The sequence below is a fragment of the Trichosurus vulpecula genome, chromosome 4, assembly GCF_011100635.1.
Source record: "Trichosurus vulpecula isolate mTriVul1 chromosome 4, mTriVul1.pri, whole genome shotgun sequence".
In the NCBI taxonomy this organism is placed as follows: domain Eukaryota; kingdom Metazoa; phylum Chordata; class Mammalia; order Diprotodontia; family Phalangeridae; genus Trichosurus; species Trichosurus vulpecula.
Window position 1 is genome coordinate 272066411 of NC_050576.1, and position 21740 is coordinate 272088150.

General features: G+C 40.0%; 1 protein-coding gene across 1 annotated transcript in view; it reads left to right on the forward strand.

Annotated features, from left to right (window-relative positions):
• Nucleotides 1–21740, forward strand: part of TM4SF20 (transmembrane 4 L six family member 20) — a 34498-nt gene that overhangs the window by 11939 nt on the left and 819 nt on the right. The window contains exons 2-3 of the mRNA XM_036755704.1: nt 9059–9124; nt 19997–20148. Coding sequence (XP_036611599.1) covers nt 9059–9124; nt 19997–20148 — 218 coding nt within the window. The remainder of the gene's footprint in view (nt 1–9058; nt 9125–19996; nt 20149–21740) is intronic.

Genomic DNA, 21740 nt, shown 5'->3' on the forward strand with positions numbered 1-21740 from the left:
ATGCTTATCATAAAGTATTATAGTTCTCATAGAACCATGTACGTAACTGCAGGATTTAGATAAGCAAATCAGAAAAATCAGATCATTTTCCGGGTTATGAAGTTATTAATAGAAACAAATGAGTTTATCATTAGTCGATGTAATACATTTATGTAATACATTACATAATTATGTTTTATGTAATACATTGGCTTATAGTTTTATTTAAGACTGAAATCATTAACAGACATGACCCTATGTACTTTCGGAAGGCACAATTAGCTACTAAAGTTAGAAATGTACTTATCTTTGACCTTAGCCCAGCTTCCAAATGGGAAATCAATAGATAGAAAAATCCCCCATTTCCTCCTTCCACTTTCTTCCCCCACTCACTTCTTTTTTTTTTTTAAATGCAATTTATTTATTTAACATATTTGGTTTTCAGCATTGATTATCACAACATTTTGAATTACAAATTTTCTCCCCATTTCTACCCTCCCCCCCACTCCAAGATGGCTTATATTCTGGTTGCCCTGTTCCCCAGTCAGCCCTCCCCTCTATCACCCCCCTCCCCTCTCATCCCCTTTTCCCTTCCTTTCTTGTAGGGCAAGATAAATTTCTACGCCCCATTGCCTGTGTATCTTATTTTTTAGTTGCATACAAAAACTTTTTTTGTTTTTGAACATCTGATTTTAAAACTTTGAGTTCCAAATTCTCTCCCCTCTTACTTTCCCACCCACTCTCCCTAAGAAGTTGAGCAATTCAACCTAGGCCACACATGTATTATTATGTATAACCCTTCCACAATACTCATGTTGTGAAAGGCTAACTACATTTTGCTCCTTCCCAATCCATCCCGCTTTATTGAATTTTCTCCCTTGACCCTGTCGCCTTTCCAAAGTGTTTGTTTTGATTACCTCCACCCCCATCTGCCCTCCCCTCCATCATCCCTCTGCCTTTTATTTTTTTTTTATCTTCCCCCCTCTTCTTTCCTGTGGGGTAAGATACCCAACTGAGTATGTATGGTATTCCCCCTCAGGCCAAATCTGATGAGAGCAAGGTTCACTCATTCCCCCCTCACCTGCCCTCTCCCCTCCTCCCATAGAACTGCTTCCTCTTGCCACCTTTATGCGAGATAATCCACCCCATTCTATCTCTCCCTATCTCCCTCTCTCAGTATGTTACTCTCTCATCCCTTAATTTCATTTTATTTCTTTTAGATATCTTCCCTTCATCTTCAACTCACCCTGTGTCTGCTCTCTCTCTTTTACATATATATATATATATATACATATATAAACACATATATATACACATACATACATATACACATAGATACATACATACACATTCACTTATATATATACATAAACATATATATACATACATATATACATATATATGCATATTCCCTTCAACTACCCTAATACTGAGGTCTCATGAATCATACTCATCATCTTTCCATGTAGGAATGTAAACAAAACAGTTCAACTTTAGTTAAGTCCCTTGCAATTTCCGTTTCTTGATTACCTTTTCATGCTTCTCTTGATTCTTGTGTTTGAAAGTCAAATTTTCTATTCAGTTCTGGTCTTTTCACTGAGAAAGCTTGAAAGTCCTCTATTTTATTGAAACTCCATATTTTGCCTTGGAACATGATACTCAGTTTTGCTGGGTAGGTGATTCTAGGTTTTAATCCTAGCTCCACTGACCTCCGGAATATCGCATTCCAAGCCCTTCGATCTCTTAATGTAGAAGCTGCCAGATCTTGGGTTATTCTGATTGGGTTTCCACAATACTCAAATTGTTTCTTTCTGGCTGCTTGCAGTATTTTCTCCTTGATCTGGGAGCTCTGGAATTTGGCAACAATATTCCTAGGAGATTTCTTTTTGGGATCTATTTGAGGAGGCGATCGATGGATTCTTTCAATTTCTATTTTGCCCTGTGGCTCTAGAATATCAGGGAAGTTCTCCTTGATAATTTCTTGAAAGATGGTATCTAGGCTCTTTTTTTGATCATGGCTTTCAGGTAGTCCAATAATTTTTAAATTATCTCTCCTGGATCTATTTTCCAGGTCAGTGGTTTTTCCAAGGAGATATTTCACATTGTCTTCCATTTTTTCATTCCTCTGGTTCTGTTTTATAATATCCTGATTTCTCATAAAGTCACTAGCTTCTACTTGCTCCAATCTAATTTTTAAAGTAGTATTTTCTTCAGTGGTCTTTTGGACCTCCTTTTCCATTTGGCTAATTCTGCCTTTCAAGGCATTCTTCTCCTCATTGGCTTTTTGGAGCTCTTTTGCCATTTGAGTTAGTCTGTTTTTTAAGGTGTTGTTTTCTTCAGTGTATTTTTCAGTATTTTTTTGGGTCTCCTTTAGCAAGTCATTGACTTGTTTTTCATGGTTTTCTCGCATCCTTCTCATTTCTCTTCCTAATTTTTCCTCTACTTCTCTAACTTGCTTTTCCAAATCCTTTTTGAGTTCTTCTATGGCCTGGGGCCAGTTCATGTTTTTCTTGGAGGCTTTGGTTGTAGGCTCTATGACTTTGTTGTCTTCTTTAGGCTGTATGTTTTGGTCTTCTTTGTCACCAAAGAAAGAATCCAAAGTCTGAGACTGAATCTGGGCGCGTTTTCGCTGCCTGACCATATTCCCAACCAACTAACTTGACCCTTGAGTTTTTCAGTGGGGTATGACTGCTTGTAGACTAACGAGTTCTATGTTCTACCTTTGGGGGGGAGGTGCCAGCTCTGTCAGAGCCGCACTCCTCCTTCCCCAAGGACCCCCAGTCCAGACTGCGCTTAGATCTTCAGCAGGCTGTTGCACTCCTGCTCTGATCCGCCACTTAATTCCTCCCACCAGGTGGGCCTGGAGCCGGAAGCAGCAGCAGCTGTAGCTGCCCCACCTCCGCTGCCCCCGGGGCTGGAAGCCGAACCGCGAACTCCTTCCACTCCCGCAGCTTTTCCCACTAACCTTCTCCGCAGTCTTTGGTGTTTGTGGGTCGAGGGGTCTGGTAACTGCCGCAGCTCACATATTCAGGGCGCTAGGGCCCCCTCCGCCCGGCTTCTGGTCTGGATCGTCCACGCCGCTCAGGCTGGGCTCTGCTCCACTCCGTTCCCAGCTCCCAGCTCCGTGTGGAATAGACCTCACCCAGAGACCATCCAGGCTGTCCTTGGCTGGAGCCCTGCTTCCCTCTGCTGTTCTGTGGGTTCTGCCGTTCTAGAATTGGTTCAGAGCCATTTTTATAGGTTTTTGGAGGGACTCGGGTAGGGAGCTCACTCTAGTCCGTGCTTACCAGTCGCCATCTTGGCTCCGCCCCCCACCCCCACTCACTTCTTAACCTCTTGCAAACTGGCCTCTGACTACTATTTGATTGGATTCACTCTCTTTCATAGTAATCACTCATCTCTTCGTTGCTAAATCCAATGGTCTTCTCTTAGTCATGGAGTCATAACAGGTTTAAAAAAATTATAAGGACCATTAAAAGTCCCGTAAGTGGCATCTAGGTGGCACAGTGCACCTGGGCCTGTAGTCAGGAAGGCTCATCTTCCTGAGTTCAAATCTGGCATCAGACACTTACTATGTGACCCTGGGAAAGTCACTTAATCCTGTTTGCCTCAGTTTCCTCATCCGTAAAATGAGCTGGAGAAGGAAATGGCAAACCGCTCCAGTGTCTCTGCCAAGAAAACCCCAAATAGGGTCCCAAAGAATCGGATACAACTGAAAACGCCTGAACAAGTCCAACCTATTTTATTGACGGGGAGACTAAAGCCCAGAAAAGTAAAATGACTTGTCCAATATCACAGAGGTAGGAAAGAGCACAGCTAGAATTAGAACTCAGGTCCTCTAACTCCGAATCCATCAGTCTCTCCACCATACCACAACTTCTCTCATCTCCATTCTTCTTGACCTCCCTGAATTCAGCATCTGACACCGTTTTCCATCTCCTCCCTTTTGGATTTTCTCTTTTTGGGGTTTTTATAACTGGTACTCTTCTTATCTGTCAGGTTGTTACTTCTCAGTCTCCTTTGCTGGACGGTCTGTATTCTGCCCCACACTTGTAGGTGTTCTCTGGTGCTCTATCTTGGGCTCTCTCTTTTTTCCCCCTCAATAGTCAACAAACATTTATTAAGTGCATACTGCACACTTAGCACAATGCCAAGCGCAAAGGATACAAATAAGAAAGAGATAACCTCTGCCCTCAAGGGCAGTCTAATGGGGGAAGACAATAGAAAGGAGAAACTGAAGGAGGTGGGGGAGGCTGCATGGGGGAGGGGGAGATGAGGGGGAACCAAACAGTTGATGGAAAGTGAGGAGTTTAGCCGAAAAGTTTCGATCCCTCTTTAAGGAAGGCTTTGGGAGGAGTTTATTGCTTCGCCCTCTAGCCCTCCAATCAGAGGGGAGAGTCTGCTGAGAATGCTGGCAATTTGCTTCTCCTTTACCATCTACCTTCCTTGGAGGCTCGACTGCAGTACTACCTCCTATGCAAAATCTTTCCATGTCTTCTAGTTTTTAGCACTCTCTACCTCCTTGAAGATTCTGTTCTTATGTTGTATCCTGTCAGTAGGGGATCCATGAGGGCAAAGGCTGTTCTTTGTTTTGACTTTCTAGTCTTAGCTCCTTCCATACAGCAATCACTTAATAAATGCTTACTGGACTGGGCTGGGTGGCATAACAGTTGGGTTAATACGCTGAGGCCAAATGATTAGAGGATTAATAGCCTTAGAGCTTTCACTTTTAAAATCTGCTTTGTAAAAGAAAAAAAATCATTAAGCATTTAGAATCAATGGTAAAAAAGATCTCTACTGGATTTAGAATAAGAGGTTCTAGGTTCAAATACCAGCTTTGCTTTTTGAGTATGAGGGAGTTGTATGACTGTGGTCAAGTCACTTCCAGCTCCATGCCTCAATTTCTTCATCTGTAAAATGAGAGGATTGGACTGGATAGTCTCTAAGGTCCTCTCCAGCTCTAAATCTATGGTTATTTTGCTTAAATGACTTTGCTCTTGGAAAGACATATTGTTATTATTTCTTTTAAAATCCATTGACATTTTCTAAAGAAATCCTCGAATTATTTTATTATAACTTGAAACCATTTTCCCATCATATTTAAATAATAAGCTCTCAGGGAAGAGAACGTATTCAATTTTATATTATGTTTAGTATCTTTTAGATGGTACTCCGCAGGCAAAATGATCTTGTTTTAATTAATATTCAAAATGGAGGCTCCCTATTGCCCTCTCAAAAAGGAGCACAGAGACAAGGTGTTTTATACTGGTCCTTATTGGACTATAACCAAAGAATGTAATTTTTTGCTTTCAGAGATGCCTTTCATGGATTTATTTGTTTGTTTGGGGAGAGGTGGAAGCTATTCCCTCCCTGTGGGTAAAGCCTCTGATCTTTTGAGTATATGGACTGTGATCTCTAGTTTGATTCTTTGGAATCCTTTTTTTTTTTTTAATGACTTCTGGGTTCTTGGCTGATAGCTGACATTTGCATAGCTTTATGGTTAAGCAAGTTATTGCATTCCTTATTGAAACTGATCCTCGCTTCAATCCTGTGATTTAAACACTACAGATGTTGTAGAGAGTCAAGAGATAAACTGGATGTGTGAGGTGTTACAATACAAAGCGTCTTGCAAACACATCATCATCATACATATTATACTCTTAAATATGGGGGAGGAGGTACTTGTAATAAAAGGATGATCGAAATTGGGGGAGGTTAGTCAGGGAGAGCTTAGGAAGTTGAGTTTTTAATTTCGTTCAAATCACTTTAGCTCAACTCACCAAATATTTATGAACTGCCTACTGAATGTAGAGCATTATGTTGGAGACTAGACAATAGGTGAAGTGTAGAAAAGGGCCAGACACTTGCCCTTTATAGAGCTTAGAATTTGTTAGAGATATATAACACACATTTACATACTCAGAACACCAAAGAACATTAGTGCACTAGAGAGATGCCAAAGTGTTACATAAATAATGGAATTTAGGCATGAAGGAGTTAATCAGTTAATAAACATTTTTAAAGTGCCTACTATGTGCCAGGTACATACAAAGGGACTCAAAAGGAGAAAAATACAAATAAAAGTAAAAGACAATCCTGCTCTCAAGGGACTTGCAGTCTAATGGGGGAGAGCATGCGAGCAACTATGTACAAATAAACTATATTCATGATAATTGGGAGATAATCAGTGAAGGGGATCAGGAAAGCCTTCCTATAGAAGGCGGGATTTTAGCTGGGACTTGAAAGAAGTCAGGAGGAAGAGATGAGGAGGGAGAGCATCCTAAGCATGGGCACCAGTCTCCTTCCAGGAACAGCAAGGAAGCTGATGATAGTCCAATACAGAGTATGAGGGAGGTGCGGAGAGGGAAAAGAGTGTATAAAGGTTACTATTTTGCCTGTTTCAAGGGAACAAATGAAAACTAAATCTGTTACTAAACCCACATGATATATGTAGTTTCTCTGGAAGGAGTGCTGTTTTAGGTACTCAAAAACTCCAGTAAGTACTCTAGACAAAGCCAAATGCTGCCAGACCATGTCAAACAAGTAAAAGCCAAATGTTAGTTGGCCTGTGATGCAAGGAGATGGGGGTTGTGCTTGCCACTAGTTCATTTGCTATTTTTCATTGATGAATTAAAAATGGTAACAAGGAAGTACAGGGAGGAAATTTAGGATGGGTGAGAATGAAATAAGTAACAGCGCAGGGCAGGAATAAGTGAGATGGATGCTTTATGGCAGTGCCTCTGAGGTCAAGGGAGTAGTTTGAGAGCTTTGATTTTGATGTCTGATAAGATATCTGTCAACATTGGCCCAGCCTGGAAAATTACTGGCAGATATTGTACTTAATTGCATCTAGACTTAGGATAAATACAATTCAAAGCATCAACTTTCTTAATCCTCATTTGTATCTGCTATTTCTTCAAGGTCCTTTTATATCTTAAATCATATCAACCAAACATCTATACATCCTTGAATTGAGCATTCAATTTATTTGTACCTTTAAAGTACACAATATTCCAAAGTCCACAAAATTCTCTTTCTGTACACCATCGTAAAGAGTAACAATAAGAATGTTGTTTTACCTTGTATTGGAGTAGAAGAAATGGTAAGGAATTCTGAATTGGTTACTGTCAAGAGTCCCGGGGTGGGGAACCTGCAGCTTCGAGGCCATATGTGGCCCTCTAGGTCCTCAAGTGTGGTGCTTTGACTGAATCCAAACTTCACAGAACAAATCCCCTTTATAAAAGGATTTGTTCTGTAAAACTTAGATTCAGTCAAAAGGCCGCACCCGAGGATCTAGAAGGCCTCGAGGACACAGTTTCTCCACCCCTGGACAAGACACTACCTTTTCTCTCATTTGGTGTGATTATAACTTTAGTTTCCTCAGAAAGGGCTCAGAGAAGAGATGGAGTTAGATTTCTGCTTATGTTTCAGGTTCAAAGCCAGCACCAATATTAAAATCATTTCCCTAACACATACGTCTGACCATATCACTCCCCTTGTTTCCCATTGCCAAAAGGATAAAATATAAATGACTTAGCCTGGCCTTTAAGGGCCCTTTGCAATCTAATGCCACTCCTCTCCATGATGGTTCTTCATTTCACTTATCAATCTTTACACTTTCCTTTTTTTTCTCCTTGGAGCAAGAGAAGTTCTGATTTTACTTCTAATCACAATCCAGTTTCCTCACTAGCCCCAAATTTAGGATACCCAAAGCCCATAGAAACCTTTTGCCAAGGAATAAAAATTCAATAATTTATTTCCTCTTCTTCCCATGATATATTTCCTAGTTCATTCTTTGGGAAGGACGATGAATTTTAAGTGGGAAAGACTTCTTGCCAAAATAACGAATTCCAAAGAGAATTTTCAAAGGCTAATTGTATATCTGAAAGCAGAGAGGAGCTGCATCTGTTCCATTTCATCATCCAATCTCATCATGAAAAGGGAACATTTTTAACGTTGGAAAGCTACATTCTGCCTTTGTAATCCCTGACAATGGAATCTTTTTGCAGTTATTCAACCAAAGTGGGCAATATGTACTGGTGGACCTAGTTGGAATTGCAACAAATTTTGGACTATTTGCTTTTTAAGACTAATAATCATGTCAGTTATAGATCAATTTTAATTATCCTTCTATGTCACAAGTGATTGGAAATGGTTTTTCATATTTATATGTAATTTCATAGGATTTTTAAACTAAAAAGAAGAAAATGTATGTGTACTTAAATATGAATAAATTATTACTGTCTGGTTTTCTCATGTATGTTCTATAATGCCATCTAGGTTTTAAATAAAAAGGACATCAACTACCAAATAAGCATTTTAGTTTTATGGTTGCCTCCTCAGTGAAGTATGAAACAGGTGAAAGAACACTGGATTTTAAACTAGATCCCAACCTAGGCTCTACCACTATATGTATAACCTTGGGCGGATCATTAATATTTCTGGGCATAACTTCCATTATCTATAAAATGAGTTTGGTCCAGATGACTTTTACAATTCCTTCGAGCTCTAAGTTTATGATTCATATAGCATTCATATACTAATGTCATCATCTTACCCTATAATCTGAAATTGGTACCGTCTGTTTTATAAATGGGAATGTGTTTGAGACTTGAGTACCTTTCCAAAAGATACTTAGGAAGTCAGTTATGATGGTAAGTTTCAAATATTCCTATGTTCTTATGTTCCTATTCCTTGATTACATTTTTTCCAAGTTACCTTATTTATGTTAATAAGCAGTCTAGCAAATAAAACCCACTTTATTGATATCATACATTGCTTACCTTCTCAATGGGTCAAGGATGGGCAAGACGGAGAGAAAACAATTCAGAATTCAAAAATTTTCAGAAATGAATGTTCAAATCCTATGTATATGTAAGTTACCTGTGTAATTCATAGGCCATCTAGCGGCCAGAAAGGCGTAACTGGGTTCAAAAGTTTAAGGAAGTGGCCAACACTTCCTTCTCATTTTGAGTCCTGATTTCCCCACAACTCATGATAAAAAAAAAAAATCTGGGTCATTACTGTTCACTTGCTGGGAAATAATAACATTCATCTTTCCTGTTGATGTAATTTCCAGGCCATCCCAGCAACTGCAATGTCCCTGGCTGCAAGGAAAAGGGCATGCTGTAACAACAGATTTGGAGTGAGTATAAGGGGACGGAACTGATTCCAAGCTAAGCTAGGGCTTCCTAAGTGAAAATGTACTGCGTATCCATCTCTGGTACTCTTAATTACTGAAAAAATCCAGAGGTAGGGTCAGAGTACTACGGAGATGTTATTTACTATGATTTTTAAAGAAGTTTTTCCCCCTTACTCATAAATATCTAGGTGCTCCTCAGTATTTAGTTTCACTAATCCCAGTTTCAAAATTAAAGGGGGTTTAACATATTTGAGTGTGTGCATCATTGAGGTAAGGCCATTTTTCATTTGATTTTATTGCAATCTGTTAAGTTTTGCATTCATATTTTGAGCTGTATATTAAAGTACATGGAGGGTCCTGTGAAAGATGTTGGTTTAAGAATTCAACATTACCCTGCCAGATACATAGGACAGTCAAAAGAGGCCAAAGAATAATGAAAATCTAACTGTAGATGTGAAGAAAAACTGTCAGTTTCAAATAAAGTCAGAACAGTAAACACAATAGGTTGAATTGTATTACAGATTCTCTTTGATCTAATTAAGATCAGAGATCCCAGGGCCTCCTTACAAGGTAAACCACAGTGAGAACAACAAAACAATGCACCCCAAGGATGAAGATGAGAGACATGGCCTCTGAAAGTAAATATCCCTGACTGATCAGGGCTGAGGCTTTAACTACATGGTAATTAACTTAAATAGGTGGAATTATATTTTAATCAGTAAAAATTTTTTTAACAAAGTTTGTTCTGGTTATTTCATATTTTACTTATTCCAATTCATAGTTTTTGTTAATAAAATTAGAATTCAGAAAGTGATTTATGTTGTCTACCTATGTTCAGTCATTTCAGTCATGTCTGACTCATTGCGACCCTATTTGGGGTTTTCCTGGCAGAGATATTGGAGTGGCTTTGCTCCTTCTTTCTCCAGCTCATTTTACAGATGAGGAAACTGAGGCAAACAGGGTGAAGTGTCTTACACAGGGTCATACAACTAGTAAGTATCTGAGGCCATTTGAACTTAGGAAGATTAGTCTTCCTGACTCCAAGCCCAGCTCTATCCACTGAGCTACCTAGCTGCCCTGTCTATATACTGTCACTTTCTATAATCTTAAGACTATTAAGCCAAGGCTATTACATAACTTAACCCTTTTTTTACTTGGTGGCAACAACCTGAAGGCTAAGGTTAATACTACATCTTAAAAATCCACTTAAGAATGACCTCAGCCCTGAAAAAGGATGGGCTAAATGACACCCACATATTTGGTGAGAGCCTCCAAAAATGAATGAGCTGTTAACCTAAAATAAAATCAACCACAAGAAGTCTTTAAGCAAACATAATTGTATTTCAATCAAAAAGGCTATAGTCTCATTCCCAAATACCAACTGTGCACTCATAATCCACTGCTTGGGTACATGTGTTCCAGGTCCCTTCCCTAAAAACGTGAGGCCAATGAATGCAGAAGCATCTATTAAACACTGACTTATGTACAGAGCACTGTATTTTGGATAAAAATAGAAAATCAAGACAGTCCTCTCAAGTGCTCTCAAGTTGCTCACGTTCTAAGGGGTAAAGGGGAAAAAGCACATATAGGTTTTCAGCTTCAAGTAATATGGAAAGATCCCATGGTCCTTAGGGTACAACGTCAAGGTCAATGGTAATGCATCTTTAATGTCATTTTTACTGAGAATCATCCATTTCTGATGCTGGACCATTTGACAGGGCTTTACAAGGCTTTGATGGGGATAACTTTCTTTTCCAGGTCTTCAGTACTTGTTCAGTATCCGCAAAATTGGGATGATGGCTGTAGGGACTGGGTGAAGAAGAGCATCCAGGGGTTGCTGCTACTCTGCTGGTTATTGAGTTTACCTGCCTAACGGTGGCAGTTGGTCAAGGAAGGCAGTCTCCTTCTCAACAGTGACTGTTTCCAGGAGGGCTGTACCCCAGGCTAGGGGTCTAGGGGCTACTCCCAAGGTTTTTGGTTTAGGCTCTCTCCACTGAGGCCTGAGGGCAAGTGGTGGTTTAAATGGCGGTAGTGGTCTGACTCACTTAGCACATGCTAAGAGAGCTTCCTCGGGGCGCCTTGCTGCTTCAATTAGATACTCATGGTAGGATTAAAAGGGACAGAATCTTAGTTCTCTGTCAGAAAAAAAAGAATGGCCAATAGGTTACGACATCATCCATTCTCAGTCTCTCTTGGGACTAACCGGAGGACCATCTTAGACTGCTTAGAAGAGGAGAGTGTTGTTGCATGTGTTATACTAAGCCGACCGTAATAACTTCATACATGCTGCTTTGAGAAACTTCAGTTCTCCTATGAATCACTTCTAAAAATATTGCTCTAGAGGTGAAAACAAACAGCATGCAAATACTCTAGAAAAGACAGCAAGGGGAAAAAAAAAACCGCATGTACTAGTGAAACTACATGAGAGAAAATCAATCGAAAGTCATATCCAAGCCAGGGCAATTGTTGTTCAGTCATTTTGAATCCTCTCCAACTCTTTGTGACTTCATTTGGAGTTTTCTTGGCTAAGATACCAAAGTGGCTCATCATTTTTTAATCCAGCTCATTTTGTAGATGCAGAAACTGAGGCAAATGGTTAAGTGACTTGCCCAAAGTCATACAGCTAGTAAGTGTCTGAGGCTAGATTTGAACTCAGGGGGATTTTCCACAGTCCAGATCTGGTGCTCCCTTTACTATGTCATCTTACTACGTGCAGAAGTACCTTATTTTTTCATCTCATTTGAAGTGCTTCTTAAAATAATAGGTACTTAATATAGAGCTGTGGTCTCAATATTATTATCCCCTTCTCCAGTGCAGATGGATACTTTCAATCATTTTTGTAATTTTTATCTATGTTTTTCTGTAAATCATCCATTGGGGATTTAACTAATACATTGGACCCTTTAAAATGTCAGGGAAACCAATGTAGTACTTAGGCTTTTTCTGTTTTCCCACCCTCCCTCCATTGACTGTTCCATCTCCTTTCCACTCATATGAATCCTTGACGACATCCTTACTGTCATTTCTGGAACACGGTGGTATTAGGCTACAGTTTACTTATATTCACTGTGTAATCTAAGACACTGGAAAATATGGTGAAAAGCTACCTTTTTCATAGGGTACAAGCTATCAATAACCACTAATTGGAGATGTGTGATAGGTCAGGTTGATTTTATAAACTGTAGTAATCTCTAGGTGTTGGGATGAGCAGGATTAACACAAAGGATTTTGGTGGTTGGTAAATATTTTATGCTTGTCTAAATGTTCGGGATAGAGTACGGAAACCTAAAGATTAATTTAAGACAGCAAAATTTATACTATGGGCAAATACAATCAGTTTTTTAGGGAAATTGCAAAGTAAATAAAAGCTCATAGGGTTATTTTTCTTTTTTTAATTTTAAATTAATTAATTAATTTTTAGTTTACAACATTCAGTTCCACAAGCTTTTGGGTTCCAAATTTTCTCCCCTTTCCTCCCTCCCCCCCTTGCCAACACAGCATGCAGTCTGATATAGACTCTACATATACATTCACATTAAACATATTTTCCCATTAGTCAAGTTGCAAAGAAGAATTATAACACAGGGTTATTTTTAGTATAGAAATAAGACTTTTAGAAAGCCTTCTATCTGTGTTGGGTCCTGAAGGCTATCACTATTTAAAATAGATATGAAAGGCCACTCAATTTAATTCAACAAGTATTTGAGTGCCTTTTATGAATACGGGAAATTGAAGAGATAGAAAATGTAGTATCTGCTTCTCATTTAATATTATTGGAGAGAGAAGCAAAGAATCACTAGGTGGTAGCTAGTCGAAAGGAGAAGTTTCTCTCTGAAGACCTTTTCAGCATTCCATAGTCCTGAATGTCCTAGGCACCACACTTCCCTCACCTATTGATCCCATATTCCATTCTTGTGGCACCTTGCCCTCAGCTAGGAATCCTTGCTATAGATGCCCCCTGATAGCAGCTCAAGTGGCTTCGGAAGGGACATTTTAATCTTAATAGGGTGCTTCATTTATTTTTTATTCGCTAGAAAAAAAAAACCCAAACAAACCTGACTTCACTAGCTGTAATAAGAGGGCAGAGTTTATAATCTCAAAGAGGATCATAAACATGTCTGAAAGGTTCGGAATCGCCGGATAGAAGAAACTCTCAAAGTAGAAGGCAGAAGAATCAAAACATTTATTTAGGCTCCACAGTAACCAACCCATGAACCAGAAGCCCCATTTTGATATGTTGGTCATAATCTTCCAGGCCCAATAGGTACGCCTTGAAAGAGTAACCAGGAGGCTACAGAGAAACATGATTGCGTAAAGCAAAATCATGTTTCCCCCTTGATGGTAATAAGATTACCCACTGGACTGAAGTCTTTGTTCAGCTTCCTCCCGTAGATCAGCTCTGCTGCTGGCAGCTCCTGCCTCAGCTGTGTCTGTTTCTGAAACTGAAGCTGCAACTGAAACTGACGATGTAACGGTCGTAACTGCCTCTGTAACGGTCGTTGTAACTGCCTCTGGCTCCAACCGGAAAAGGAAAGAGAGGAAGAATCTTCAAGCTGTCCTCTCCCCTCTTATAGGGTTTCTGACATCATCAAGCTCCGCCCAAATGACCAGGGCCGATTGGTTCCTGAGTTGGCTCCTCCCCCTAGGGTAGACCAGGTTCTGGAGCTAACACCTCCCCTCAGCCAGCCCCATGACTCCCCACACAGGAAGCCGTCTGCCTCCCGGCATGCTCCCCGGGCCTCCTGCCCCGGAAGAGCAAGCCACAGTGTCCAGAGGCTCAATGAGGCAAGCTGAGCCATTCAAAGAAAACAAAAGCCATTATGGCTACATTCCACCCCTTGTTATAGGATACATAATCTAATCAGCCATGTATCCTAGAACATACATTGTGATTCAATTACAAAGGAAACTAAAACATATCATTCATTATAAAGCAAAACATATCATTTGGTGACATTCCTAAACATTGGTTTAACGATTCAAATGCGATCCACCCCTAGATCCCAGCAAAACAATCTCTTCAATCAATCATCCCCAAAACAATTATCAACAATTTAAATGTCCACCCCTAAATCCTTGTATCCATTACATAGGATCAATAATATCATAACAATAAAACAACACAGCAAGGATAACACAAAATAAGTAAACAGAACACTATCATCATTCCCACCCTCCTTGAATGATTGGGGCTCAAAATCTTGGGTAAGGGGTGAAGGTCTCATTTTCCATAGCTTCTTCATGCTGAAATTGGATGTAGAGATGGCCCTGCCCCCAAAAAGTCCCATTCCAGAGGTCATTTCTTTAACGAGCTGGCAGGAATTCCAAGAATGCTACATGCTTAGGCAGTCACCGGAAAGTGCAGGGTGCTTAAGCCTGAAGGAAACAAAACTAGCAACAAGGTTAGCCAAAACAAAGGACAAAAAGAATAGACAAGTATGGACTATAATTCTTCAAATAAAATCATCTCAAGTTTGGTTGAGATTTCAGTTATGCAAAGATCCAACATCAGAGCCAAACTCAGGTAGGAAATGTTTCTTTTCAAAAGGAACATAATGAGGAAGCCAAGAGGATCCCACCCTAGATAGAGACTAGGATTGTCCTCCCAGCCTTTCTCCAGATGTACAAGTTTTCATCCGTTAATCACACAAGGTCACCTTCAGTCTGAGTGGCTTGTAGGCTTGCAGGAGCAGTTCTTATTTCCCTATTTCTCGTGTTATCAAGTCCTCTATACATTCTGTATAATTCATTGGTTGGAATTCCATCTATCATTTCAAAACCTACTCCTGCTCTCAATAAAGTAGTAAACATTTCTTTCCTTGTTACTCTCCTTTGGCGCCAAGTTTGCTGGTTATACACTCTTCTCTCTCGAGGAGATCTATCCCTTCCCCAGTCACCTAAGTCATATAACTGTAAAATCTTATTTATCACTGTTGTAAGACGGCTCCCTACTTCTCCAAGTAATAAATTCAAAATTAGTTGTTTATAAGCAGGGGGAGCTGTCCTAATTATTAAATTCCTATGAGACAGTCCCATTGGATCATTGTAATATTTGTCTGCAGTTCCTGTCATAATGGCAGTCTTCATTACCTCCTCCTTTAGTCTCATGATACAATCTCTAAGTGAATACCAGGGTCTGTGCTCAGTGGGCCACATAGAATCAGTATCATATCTCTTATTGCATCCCACAGCGGCTAATGCCAACAGAGTAGTCCTGCTATCACCATCTCCTTGCTGATGATGTTCCCTAAAAGCTTGTTGAACTAGAGGATCATGGCTGATACCTATGAATCTCATGCAGTCTGTCCCATCTACTGATATTCCACTGGCCCCTTGATCACTGAGTCTTACCATCCAAGATATCAATGGTTCTCCTATTCTTTGGCTGAATCTACTCAAAATATCTGTGACCTCTTGCGGTGAGAAATCTTCCTGAATTTCCCTTGTAACTGAATCTTCACCTCGGGTTTCTGTCTTCCTCCTTTGTATGGGTCGAGCCCTTGTCTGATCATTTAACCATCTCCTATTCTCTGTGTGAGGCACATCCTGAACCCCAGTAGTGTTTTGTGCCTCAGCCCCTAACATTGTCTCATTCTCTCCCCACTCACTTCCTCTGCCACCATGGCTAGGACGAAGCAGGCAGTCAGGCTCTTTCTGGGCTGGGTTGAAATGCACTCTGGGCTTTTTTGGTCTCCTGTTGCTCTTAGCCACATTAATAGAAAAGTTCTCATTTGAGTCAGTTTGGTCTCCTGCTATCTGAGATTCCTCTTCTTCCTGTGGGGTAGGAGTGCCCCCATGTCTTTCACTTAATCTCAATCTTTCGTATACTAGCCGGTAGGCTGATAACACTATCCAGCTTTGCCTAGATAGTGATGCCCCTGACTGAATCCCAACTTCTCGTAAACACTTTTCCAAATCCCTAGGATCTCCTTTCCGTAGCCTTGGTTCCCAGTTTTCACAGGGTCCAGCTTTTTTAGCCAATTCTTTTGCTAGGGAGGAATAAAATGGATCCTCCCATCCTGGGATATTTATCTCTTCCTCTGGAATTGTTCTGCTTCTAAATAGAGATCTTATACCTAGCGATCCTGTTCGTGACGCCAAATGTAATAAGAGGGCAGAGTTTATAATCTCAAAGAGGATCATAAACATGTCTGAAAGGTTCGGAATCGCCGGATAGAAGAAACTCTCAAAGTAGAAGGCAGAAGAATCAAAACATTTATTTAGGCTCCACAGTAACCAACCCATGAACCAGAAGCCCCATTTTGATATGTTGGTCATAATCTTCCAGGCCCAATAGGTACGCCTTGAAAGAGTAACCAGGAGGCTACAGAGAAACATGATTGCGTAAAGCAAAATCATGTTTCCCCCTTGATGGTAATAAGATTACCCACTGGACTGAAGTCTTTGTTCAGCTTCCTCCCGTAGATCAGCTCTGCTGCTGGCAGCTCCTGCCTCAGCTGTGTCTGTTTCTGAAACTGAAGCTGCAACTGAAACTGACGATGTAACGGTCGTAACTGCCTCTGTAACGGTCGTTGTAACTGCCTCTGGCTCCAACCGGAAAAGGAAAGAGAGGAAGAATCTTCAAGCTGTCCTCTCCCCTCTTATAGGGTTTCTGACATCATCAAGCTCCGCCCAAATGACCAGGGCCGATTGGTTCCTGAGTTGGCTCCTCCCCCTAGGGTAGACCAGGTTCTGGAGCTAACACCTCCCCTCAGCCAGCCCCATGACTCCCCACACAGGAAGCCGTCTGCCTCCCGGCATGCTCCCCGGGCCTCCTGCCCCGGAAGAGCAAGCCACAGTGTCCAGAGGCTCAATGAGGCAAGCTGAGCCATTCAAAGAAAACAAAAGCCATTATGGCTACACTAGCATAGGGATCTTCTGGTGAGGAACTTCTAACAAGTCACATTAAGACACTCTCTGCAAGTTACCGTTGCCTGGGGGCACTGAGAAGCTAAGTTTCTTGTTCAGGGTCACACCACCAGTATTTGTCAAAGGTAGAAACTGAACACAGATTTTTCTGACTCTGAGGACAGCTTGCTATTTTTTTTTTTACATTCTACTCTCTCTAGTAATAAATGCTATTTCAAAAGGAATGAATTTCTTTTTATGGAATATAAAACACTGCTACCTTCATAGGCTAGTAGGACGGATCTTTTTTGGACAGAGGGAAATACTTGACACTCCTAAGAAGCAGGTCCTGCTTGCACACACCAAAAACAGAGGATCCAATATGGTATACCGGCAAGTATATAGAAACAAATACTCAAGTCGCAGTATTGCCCTAGAAAAGAAAAAACCAAAAGCTTTCCTTCCCACTGTCCATTATCTCCAGTCAGATTTCAGCTGTTACTGGTCAGCATTGGAGGCAAAAGTTACAAAGATTGGACTGACCTAGTCTCCATTTTGGTCAATTTCCTAGTCTGACATGCTACTTCATGATTTCCAGAAATAAAGAAGTGGCAAAAATGTGATGAAAGAAGTCTATGAAAGGTCCAATTTCCATTTACAAATATTTTCCTTTTTTTGTGATTTTTAAGGATACTTCCTCTATCAATATAGAGCTGTATCTTCTCTGAAACTCCTGGGGCCCTGAGAGGATAAATGACTTGCCCAGGTCTTCCTGACTTCAAACTGACTTTCTAGCTACTAGACGAGGCTGCCTTATTTTTTCCTTTAATAGCAGTAACAATTGAGTGTGCTGGTGTTGATCATCTTACAGTTTTAAGAAATAATAGGCATCTAGTCTGTGACAGTGAAATCCTCAAGACACGAGATCTGTTCGCTGATTGGAATTACTCTGGACTATTATAGTTTGAATACAAATTATATTTTTAAAAAAGATAACATTAACATTGATTTTTTTAAAAAAAATCAGTATCTTAGCAAGGTACTTTTTCTTAAACATGTATAAATAGAATTTTTAAATGGGGAAAAAATCACCATAAAATTATACATAAGCAAACCGACTTGGTATTGGGCAAAAGTGGAAAGGAAAGAGGAGGAATATTCCTTTATGGAATCACTTTTCGGAATATTGTTTGCTTTTCCTAGTTTTCTAAATTCATTCCATGTGGAAGGAAAAATGCAGTGAGGAAAGAAAGTATAGTACATGTTTGGGGAAAAAGTCAGAAGAAAAGTAGTGGGAGGTTGAAAAAGTGGGTGGGGAACACATTAAGAAGTACTTGAACATAGGCATCCACAGCTACTGGAAACCCAGAAAAGAAAGTTCTTGACACTAAAGTCTTCAGTGCTGTCAGATGGTTCAAAATCAGAAACAGATGTGATTTTACCAGTGTAAATGACATTAAAGATGCATTCCCATCTGCTGCGCTGTTGCACCCAAAAAATCATTTCCATCTGACTTTTGGCTGAAATTTCCTCTAACTTCCCTATTAGAACGTGAGATCCTGGAGAGCAGGGAATGCCTGTGTTTCCATTTGTATCCCCAATGCTGCGCATATACTGTTTAATGTATGCTTTCTCATTCATTCATATGGCTAAAGATTTTTAGGCCATTTCATAGGAAATGGGAAGTCATGTAAGACTTTTGAGTTGTACTGTAGGGGGCAGTTCATGGGATCATGGGATTGAAGATGAGACCATTGCAACAATTTAGGTAAGGAACAATGAGGGCTTGAATTCAGTTATTAACAGTACATTCCAGGGGCAGTTAGGTGGCAAAGCAAGTAGAGCACCAGCCCTCGAGTCCCGAGTTCAAATCCGGCCTCAGACACTTGACATACTTATTAGCTGTGTCACCTTAGGCAAGTCACTTAACTCCAATTGCCCTGCCTTCCTCCCTCCAAAAACCAAAACAAAACCAAAAAACCACTACATTCCCACCTGTACAGCCTGGCTGATCACAATATTCGTTGTTTATCCACAGCTTTGGAGGACAAGCCTTTATTATACAATGTGATACATTTAGGCAATCCCAAGGGCACATCCATTGGAAATCGTGTGGGTTCTGTTTTATAACTTTTTAAATTCTTTCCCATATAATATATACTTTTTACAAGGTGAATATCACCAAATAGTTTTATTTTGCTTTTATAAATTGGCATATGATTAAACAGTGATATACAACAAAAATTCATTTTACAGTATAAGTCATAGAACTCATACTGATGGCAACATATGGTAGAGATTTTAAGTTTTTGATGTAGTTTTTTTTGACAATTACTAATTGCAGTGTATGTGAGAAGACTATTTTGTCTAGTTATCAGTCTATCTAGATTGTTACTATGTAGCCCCACACGGTAATAATACTAGCTGGCGTTCAGGCTTGCAAAGATCTGTACTTACCTCATTTTACCCTCACAAGACCCCTTTGAGGTAGGTGCTATTATCATTTCCACTTTACAAATGGGAACCAGTGAAACAAAGCTCTCAGAACCTCAAGCTTTTCACAGCTCCCTTCATAATTTTTTTCTTTTGCTAGTAGCTACCAGTCTTTGCATTGCAACAATCTCTCCTTCACAACATATGTACAGAAATAAATTCTGAATAGTTTCACCTAGGCAGTTTAAAACAGTTTTTACAGGTGGAAAGGCTGTGGGTAGTATCCCAGAGGTTAGCATAGGTTAGCACAGAAGCAGATGCTTGAGGGAGGATCTGTGACAGCCCTATGGATTAAGGGGAGTTCAAGGCATTGGCTGTTCCTTGGTTGCTTTATTCAAAGAGCTATCTGACCTCCAGAATCGTGGTCATTAAACCAGGCCTGCTAGTGACGAGTTGACTGATGACCACCAAGACATAGCTGATGTTTGCAGATGGAAGTTCTAGATGTTGCTTGAGACTACTGACTCTTAAGTTCTCAGATGAGTAAGCTACATGTGTGGGTCTTACTTTCTCTCTCCCCCTCCCCCCACCCAGATGATTCTGTCATCGTTTTTAAGCGTGGTAACTATCGCTGGTGGTCTGTACTGCATGCTGGTGTCTCTGCTGGCTCTTTTTGAGGGACCTCTCATTTGCAATGACAATGGCAACAGCTCAGTCAACTGTGAATTTTCATTCAAAAACTTTAGGTGAGTAGCCCATTTAATCCAACTGTAAACCGTTCCCTTATTAGTAATAACTGATTTACCTTCAAGCAAAATGGATTTAGAATAGTGTGACACTAAATCAGATGGTTCTTTTCTTGATCAAATTACTGACACAGAGATAGAGATTTGATGTAATAAACGGCACACAAACCTCAAAGAGGAAAAGGGACCAATTTGTTTACAATGAGCCATCTGCAAGGATTTGATGAATCATGGTGGTTCCTCCCTGCTATAGCTACATCTCTATATATCTTTTTATCAGACCTGTGATGTCAATGGTGTCAGGAATTCCCAAAGAGGAAATATCCTCCACCAATACAGATCTGCAAATACCATGTTACTTAAGTCTCAAGAGTTTTCTGGAGCACTGCAAGGCCAAATGACTTACCCAGTGTCACACTGCCAGTATATTAGACCTGGGACTAGAACCCAGAGCTTCCTGACCTTGAGGCTGATTCTCTGTCTACTAGGTCATCATATCTTCATGGCAATGTTCATGGATGCTAAAAATTCGATAAAAATCTTTATTCCAGTCTGGTACATAAGCTCATGCCTGAACACAGGCATAATCCTGGTTACAAAGATTGATCTTTATCTAGAAGCATACCTCACAGATATTTCAGGTTCAGTTCCAGACCATTGTAATAAAATAAATATGCAATAAAGCAAGTCACACGAATTTTGTGGTTTCTCAGCACATATAAAAATTTTGTTTATGCTATACTGTAGTCATTAAGTATGTAATAGTCTAAAAAATACTTTAAAATACTTTATTGGTAAAAAAAAAAAAAGTGCTAGCCATCATCTAAGCCTTCAGTGAATCATAATCTTTTTGCTAGTGGAGGATCTTGCCTTGATGTTGATGGCTGCTGACTGCTCAGGGTGGTGGCTGCTGAAGGCTGGGGTGGCTGTGGTAATTTCTTAAAATAAGACAACAATGAAGTTTTCCCACATGTATTGACACTTCCTTTCACTTAGAGGCCATTGTAGGGTGATTAGTCTAATTACAATATTGTTGTATCTCAGGAAATAGGAAGGCCTGAAGAGAGGGAGTGAGATGGAGGAATAACTGGTTGGCGGAGAACATACACATTTATTAAGTTCACTGTCTTATATGGGCATGGGTTGTGATGCTCCGAAACAAATACAATAGTAACCTCAAAGGCCACTGATCACAGACCACCATAACAGATATAATAATAATGAAAAAGTTTGAAATATAGTAAGGATTACCAAAATGTGACAGAGACACAATGTGAGCACAGGCTGTTGGAAAAATGGAGCCAATAGACTCATTCAATGCAGGGTTGCCCAAAACCTCCAATTTGTAAAAAAAAAACAATGCACAAAGCACAATAAAATAAGGTATGTATTTCACCACCTAATCTGCTTAGCTTAGAAGGTGGGCAGAAATTACTTCTCTAATTGCTGGCAATCAAGCAGCTGTTGATATAATTTAATTATAAATAAAACAATACTCCTCTAATAATACTTTCCCAGTTTTTGGCCACTGAGATGGAGAATAAAAGCAAATATTGTTCTTGAGCAATCTTAAGTAGAGTCCATAGTAATGC